General features: G+C 38.8%; 1 protein-coding gene across 1 annotated transcript; it reads left to right on the forward strand.

The window, feature by feature from the left end:
• Nucleotides 1-3723: 3723 nt before the first annotated feature.
• Nucleotides 3724-4677, forward strand: LOC145669993 (baculoviral IAP repeat-containing protein 7-B-like). The gene has a single exon (XM_081738333.1). It carries the CDS (start codon nucleotides 3724-3726, stop codon nucleotides 4675-4677), a length of 954 nt encoding a protein of 317 aa, XP_081594459.1.
• The last annotated feature ends 3879 nt before the right edge of the window (nucleotides 4678-8556 follow it).

The raw sequence follows: 8556 nt of genomic DNA on the forward strand, positions 1-8556 counted from the left end.
GGTCCAATACTATAATACCAAATATATAAAATGAGCAATTTCCAAAATTTAAGGGATGGGCCAAAGTACCCCTCCCGGGGGTGCACAAATATACCGATATCTTATGAAAGGTAATGGACCCCTATACATGACCATATAACTATATAAGGTAATAACATCTCATCAAAGGGGATAAAATCGACCAAAAATCAAACACGTGGTATAACGTATTGCTTACGTTTATATTTTGGCAATTTTGTGCCCCTGGAAGGAAACAAGGTGGACCGCCCAAATTTATCATGATACATATTAGGGTCCTGTACTATAATATCCAATGTTTAAATTGGTCAATTTCCAAAATTTAAGGGGTGGGCCAAGGTACCCCTCCCAAATTTTTCAAGGGGTGCATTAATATACCCATATGTTATGAAAAGTAATGGACCCCTGTATACGTCCATATAACTATATAGGGTAATAATACCTCATCAAAGGGGATAAATTAGGTCAAAAAACCCCGAAATTTAAATTTTTGGCAATTTTTTACCCATGAAAGGGAACGACATAGACACCCAATACTGATAGAGGTACATACTATGGTCCTAGGCTACCACACCAAATTTTTAGATTTGGCAATTTCCAAAATTTAAGGGGGTGGTCCTATGTACCCCTGCCAAAATTTAGGGGGTGGGCCATGGTACCCCTGCCAAAATTTAGAGGGGGTGGTCCTAGGTACCCCTAGGTCATTGACCCCGGCCAGGGACCATGGGTCCTGAGGCAGGGACCCAGGGGCCAAAAAGTTTCCTGAAGTACAGCCTAGTATGTCGTTAACTGAAGTATGTCGACCTACTGAAGTATGTCGTTAACAGCAGTTAACCCCAAACAATTAGCGCGTGATTTACAAGTTTTAGCGCTTCGACTTCAGAAACAAGGATATTCATTGGCGATACCACAATCAGAAATATTTCGCTACTATAATTTACGTACAACCACCTGCCACTTTGTAGGAAACAGTGTGACGTTGATTGCCAAAATTCCAATCATTCGTGGGGCTCACCCCATAAAATTATTCCGTTTGATTCCATTACCATTTCACTACCAAAATCAAACGTGCAAGGTAATACATGAACCGGCCCTACTGGCTACTAATTCTGAATATGAAACTATTTTAACCGACTACGATATTATCACGTGTTTGAATAGACCTGATGGACTTTGAAAATTCCGGAAATAACACGTACATCCTTCCAAGCTCCGAATTGTATCTATCATTTGTGGCAAACATCTTCGGTCGCGGAAATCAATCAATTTTGTGCATTTACCTGTCATCCACACGTACAACCCATCATCACTCCCTTGAGTGAAGACACCTATCTTATTACTAACCCTCCCCGTCAAATGACCATGATATGCCCAGACAAGAGTGAAATTCTTAAACAGGATCCTTTTACTCCTGGGTCTCTCAAAGTTAGTCTACACTGCAAATGTGCCTTGGAAATTAATTCTCAATTACGAATTCCTCCCCGTTTCCCATGCCCCAAAGACTCCATCATGGATCCTGCAGTCAAACGCCTACTACCCTTAACTTGGTTACCCTTAGAAACTCTTAAATTACCTAAAAATCTCTTAGGTGAATTGGAATTCACCGACCTTAATGCGACATTAAACCAAAATTGGTCAGTAAAGGTAACCTACTATGAGCCGCCATTACGATCTCATAGGCTAACCCCCATCGCACTTCCCCAAACAATTAAAGTATCGGATATCAGTGGCAGACCGTATCTTACGATTTTGTTCGTATGGAACACTGTTCTTACCTTATGCATGATTTATATGACCCTTCGTTTAAAGAGCACTCTGTGGCCTCTTCTGCTTACTTACCCCCAGCCGGTGAAAGCTCAAGGCATTATTCATGAGATAACAGAACCACTACTTTATGCCGTTATTGGAATAACAATTTCGGGAATTATTCTATTTTGTTGTTATAAGACACTGTGTCTTCGAGTTTTTTCTGTTCTTCGCAACCCCCCTCCACCTACCTCCCATCCCCTAGAGGAACCCTCCTCGAGTCAGGACCGACGTCCCCCAGCCCCTCCTCGTAATACTAATTTATGACTAGCAACGATCACGTTACTGTTGCTCGCTACTGGTGAGGCGCATGCTCTAGAACTTTCGACCCTTGCCCATTCTGGCGTAATTACAGACAGTGATCCGCACGTTATCCTTTATGATTCATCGTTACCACTAGTACTTGAATTTCTATACGAGTCGTTCGTACCGCCCGATGGACAAAACATTTGGAACAAACTACCTCCAAATAATCTAGAAGTACTCATGCAAGATCATAGTCAGCAAGGCTATGCCTTTGTCTTTGTCACGAAAGTCCACGTTAAGCAAGCTTGGATTACTACTTCACAGCTTCAAACCTTTCTTGGTAACTTAAGACTAGCTCAACATGCATCCATGATTCCATGGAAAACTTTACGAACTGTTCATAAAATTCAAACGTGGAATCAATTGATTGCAACATGCTTAACGAATTCTATCACCCCTACCTTACTTCCTCCTGATTTACTACTTAACTTGACGTATGATCTAGAACACCGGCTTAAGTCAACAGCGTATGAGTTAGTCATACCCCCCTCAGATATTTCGATTCTCTACTCGTATAAACTTAGTGAATGTATCATTGCGCCTACACAAGTCATCATGGCTATTAAAATTCCTTTACGACAACGCGGAACTACTTTACAACTATAACATTTGCGTATTATTCCTTTCCAAAGGGGTAAGGAAGTTTGTCATGTGGATCTACCGATCCAACATATAGTAACCCGATGGCTGTCCAATATACTTATGACCGTAGACTGTGATTTTTCAAAGGAGACCATTTGTTTAGCCCGTGAATTTCAACCGCACGAATTCTCCATAATACCCTGGCTCTTATCGCTTTTGCACTCAAATTCTTCGGCCATTCGAGACAATTGTCCTCTGAAATGCAAATATTTACCGTCGGTTGACCTATTTCACCGGTTAAATTTCACTACTGTCACGATTCTTGTCAGACGTGGATTGTCGATTCATATTTCGTGCCCAGAAACGGACATCCCAAATATGATGTCCCCAGATGATTATGGCAGTTTTTTGATAAATCTTGGTTGTAGATGCTCTGTGCGACTACAAGGGGTTGTACAACAATCTATTTATCCTTGCACTACTCATCACGTGGAAAAAGCTCGTGTTGTAAAACTAATTCCTGTGCAATGGCTTCAAGACATACCAAGTGAGACAGTACCTTTCATTTGTCACCCATGTACCCTTCGTTCAGGATTCCCATCTTCAGAACCTATGTTAACAGATTATTCGACAATGTTTATCATTAATATAGTATTTATGGTTATTACCTTGGTCATCGGACTGTTGTCTGTTATTTTTACTGGCATTACACTGCGTAGACGTGCTCTAGTACGAGCTCGCCGTCGACCATACTATCAGCAACAATCGCCGCCACGATATTTAAGTGTTACTGGATAAAAACCAAACCTATAAAATACATAACACAATTAAACACTAAACATTGGCATGCCTCATAATTATATTATGATAGGATTATAATTACAACAAGTTCAAAACAGGGGGCGCCTATCCCCTCATCTCAACATATCACTCTCTCTCTCCAGATCTCTTTCTCTTAGGACCACTATTATGTCTTATTTTTTTTTATTGTCTCCTCCTCCTCTAGCCACCATGGAGCCTACAACCACACCATCTGCGCCTGGTCCATCCATGGATGCTCTACGTGATGAAAATGTTCGATTATCAACTTTTACTGACTGGTCGGTATCTTTTATTTCGCCCGCTTCGTTAGCACGCGCTGGATTCTATTTCCTCTGCAAACCAGATAGAGTAGCTTGTATTTTTTGTAATTTGCAGATTGGTCTTTTTGAACCAGGGGATGATCCGACTGAATTGCATCGTCAGTGTTCACCTTCTTGCCCGCTCTTACAAAATCTTCCTAACGGTAGAGACGAATGTGGCCCCTATCATTGGACGTATATGCCCAATTCCCGCCCAGAGCGTCTCTCATCCTCACAGTGGCAATCCCCTGCCATCGCAGGTACTTCGGAAATCACAATAACTGGACCCAAATATCCACACTACACTCTCGAAGAAAAGCGATTGGAGTCATTTTCATTGTGGCCCCCTGCTCTAGCTCAAACCCCACAGGCATTAAGCCGAGCCGGTTTCTTTTATGCGAAAAAGGGAGACCAAACTATCTGCTTTTTCTGTGGTCAGGGCCTTCATCGGTGGGAGCCCACCGATGACCCCTGGGTTGAACACGCGCGTTACGCTCCCCGCTGCGCTTTTCTCTTACTTCATAAGGGCCAAGATTTCGTAACTCGCGTGCTACAGCCGGAATCCCAAGATCAATCCCAACCTCATCCACAACCAGTAGTATTGCCAGATACTGAGATTCCGGTCGCCGCTAATGAGGTTGTTGAAAATTCCGACCACCCCACAGACGACCACACCCCCTCTCCTCAGAATTCCCTGTGTAAAATTTGCTTAATTGAAGAAGTACAACTAGTATTCCGACCATGCAATCATGCCGCCACCTGTGTTGCTTGTGGACTGGCGGTTACCCACTGCATTGCCTGTCGGGCACAAATTACGTCAGTGATTCGTATTTACATCCCCTAACGGGTGGTTGACCCGCTTGTGTTTGCTTTGTGCGTCATTGCTACATATTATTATTTCTCAAATTTTCTTTTGTATATACTCTTCCCGGCCATTAAGTGCTGTCAATATTTTTGCTACCTGAATTTGCTTCCTTTTTTTATTACATTATATATTCTGCCTGACATTTGTTCACCTCACCTACCAGGCTCCTCATATATGGTGTTAGTCCTAGTTTTATTTGTTAAGTATTGTTTCTTTTTATTCCTTACACTATTAAGACTTTAAGGTTTATTGCGCTGAAGTTATTAGTTTATTTTATTTTTTTTCTGAGGAGTCTGGGCGGGAAGGATTATATACATATAGATATGCCTAACTAAAATATATATAAAAAAAATAAATTAAAATATGATAACACAAATGATGTATAATGATATCAGGTATAGAAGTAATCCAGTAGTAACTGATTAAGTGGTATAACAACTCTTAGATATTACTTTAGTTATCCTTTTATTGTTATTCGCATCTTAAGTTAGTTTCAGCTTACTTAGGATTTTAGCTTTGGATTTATTTTGATTATAGTAAATTGTTATTAGTAAGTTCATTTGTGTCTATTTACATTCGAGGGAAATTAAGTTAGATAAACATAATTAAGGTTAAAACCCTGACGAGTTGCATAGTATATATTAAGGGCTTTCGAGTTCTAGTATAACATAACTTAACTCTACTCAGAATAAAACCTAGACTTAATACCTAAAAGTCATGAGACTTTCAAAATTGGTGGCCCCCTCCACAAGCGGCCCTGTTTCATAAGTGGATAATACTGCTTCGCAACAGCGCATGGCGCACACGGTAATTATAATTTTAAGCGAACTAATATGTCAAAATAAACAACCCAAAGTGTACTCTTTGGAACTTAAAAGTTAATCGAATATCATTGTGCTTTACGAATTGTTTTTAAATTGCTCGCGGGTACTTCTGTTTTAAATTGTTCAAAACCCGTCTCTCAGTCAGCGTTAAAACTAAAAAGGAAATCAACTCTTATCAGATGACGGAAGTGCATCCGACTCAGGATGATGGTTGCGCGAAAAGTCAACAGCAAAGAACCCACCAGCATTTATAACAGGAAAATAGATAAATAAAGAGAAAATAGGGAAATGACATTACAATGAAATGAATAATAATAATAATGTTGCCATAAAATCATCATGATCAGGATACACCATAGTCTGTGTTAAGCACTTGCTTCTTGACGACTCCTGGTTCGAGGTCCTCAGGAACCTACACTAGAGGTCCCGAGTTCGAGACCCGGAATAGTCCTGTCAAACCTAATACTGTTGTAAAAATGGTCTCAATTACCGGTGATTATTGGCAGTTACGCAATTGTATCTAACGTTGAAAGGAAGCAGATAAGTCGGAGATCGAGCCCCGACTCACGCACTTTTTGTATGAGTGACACACACTAAACAACGTTTTTGTTTCTCCTTAGGGAGTCACTTACTAAAATCACAAGTAAAGCAACACGCACTTCTTAGAATCACTGTTACATTGTAACTTTGGTCACTATCTTTCATTGTGGCCTTCACTTAACCCAGTGATAATGAAAATCGGTATGGGATACTCCCAGGATATGAACTGTGATTTCGAGTTAGCACTCGAGTTAGCACTCAACTAAGTTAACACTCACTAGTAAAACCAATTGGTAGCCTGACGTGAAGAAATTGAAAACGCATGTTTCAAAAATATTACACTAACAATTCAGGGAGATAGTACTTACCCTTAGTGTCTTTGGAGACGTAAGCCTTCCCTTCTCCTTCCTTTGCGTTTTCCGAGCAACAGATAATACGTATACTCCAACAAGCTGCAAAAATATGAACCACAAAGTTAAGTTCTTATTTAAACTCGTTGGTTATCATACTTAATAATTAACACAGTGCAATAAACTTAATATTTAAAAAGCATATAATATATAGCATAATATAATTTATAATATATAGCATCATACTTAATATTTAAAAAATTAAATAAAGATAACTCTACTATTTAAATCCAGCCACGCCTTAACTACCAAGTCGTCAAAGTCGGCTAATAAGTAGCCGGGACACTACACTCACCTGCAGGTTCCCACGTCCAGCCTATAATGCTATGTGTGTGTGGGAGAATTTTTTTTTTTTCGTTTCAGGTTTTTCCTTACAGAAGCCGAAATAGTCTGCCTTACAGAACCTGCCCAGGTAAAAGCAGGGAAAGGATCTACGCCTTGGAGATAACTGAGTATTCGTTTTTCTTTTTATACCTCTGTTAAAGAAATTATAAGTTTCTAATCACTTGAATAACACTTTAGTTCAAAACAGAAAAAAGGGAATTTGATATTTTTCTTTGTTATTCTTACTATGCTACCTACAAAGGGTTGCAAATATAATGAACAAATCACATTGTGCGCAAGATAAGACTGCCTCCTCTGAGGGTCTTTGTTATATTAATTAACTTTATATAGCCCAAAACCCTACACTATTATTTCAAGAAATCTCTAACAATTGAGATAACATGCACGTTAACCGAGAATTTCTCAAGTGCTGGATTGCCCTATTGTGAGATACGTCTTATCTTGAACACTATGGGTACACAAGGTATAATAAGGTGTAAAATAGAAATGACTACCAATTAGGAAATAATACACGATTCAAATTCATATCAGTTTGATTGACATAATTGAAAATTCTCAATAAGTGTAAAACTAGCCATGAATTTCAATTATGAAACAATTCTAAGAATTTATACTCGTTTGCTTGAGTTTGTGTTAAATTTTTAATTAAAATTGATTGATATAAATTTTGAAGATACTTTGGAACTAATTATTTTAACTGGCATATTTGTAAAAGTATAATTAGCTTTAATTAAATCTTGTTGAATCTCAACTCTGTTTAATAGTTCTGTGGTTTACGAAGTAACCTAGATTCAAAACTCACAATCTTTGTTATAGTTTATTTAAAAAATAAATAAAAGGTAGATAATATTAACATCTCAAGGTATAAAAGATTGTATACAATAGACTTCTTGTACTCATGCATGAAAATCTGAACGACTGACCACTTCTTATTTTCTAAATGAGGAAAACAATGCAAAAATACTTATCTGACAATGTTAAGCTGTCCCTGGTCGGAAGCCGGCGTCTGTAACAGTACACTAGATGAATTCTCTCAGTTGAAATGCAAACCCCCCTTTTTCCCCTCTCTCTCCGAACATTCGTCAGCTGAGCTGATAATTTACAAGCCACTTATCATTATACCAAGCTGTATAATTAACTCATTTCCGCCACGCTGGCTAAATTCAAACTTCCTTTTAACACTCTAGTCCTCAACCTGACTACATCTGAAAACAAAATATACGGCCAATGTATGTTAATATGGCCATTACGTCCTGACGTTTTCATAACACACCAGGTATTGCCCCTCTTGTAAAGTACCTTGGATTTACTTACCATATGATTCATCACCCATTAACCATTACAGTAAATGAAAAGAATATTTGATAATTCAGTTTCCTCCATCATTATCATTCCACTCACAAAGAAACAAACCTAGTTAGGTACATCAATCAATTTGAGAAGAACTTGTCTTACCGTGACGTTGTTTTGATCTTCATCCACAGTCACGGCTTGAACACAAGAGGCATCCCAACAATAATGTGTGGTCAGCGCACATACACTTAATTCTAGGATTCCTGTGTAGTTGTTCAATGATACAAAATTGATTCTTGGAATATTACTACAATCACATACACTATTTCTACAGGTTTCTATACCTAGATTCTGACGATGTGTGGTCAGCACATTCAGGACATCTGAAGGAAAAACATTCTGTATTCGACTCTCATTTTCGAATAGCCTCAGTTTCGGATAACCTT

Source organism: Thermobia domestica, chromosome 14, assembly GCF_964235325.1.
Source record: "Thermobia domestica chromosome 14, izTheDome1.hap1.1, whole genome shotgun sequence".
Lineage (NCBI taxonomy): Eukaryota > Metazoa > Arthropoda > Insecta > Zygentoma > Lepismatidae > Thermobia > Thermobia domestica.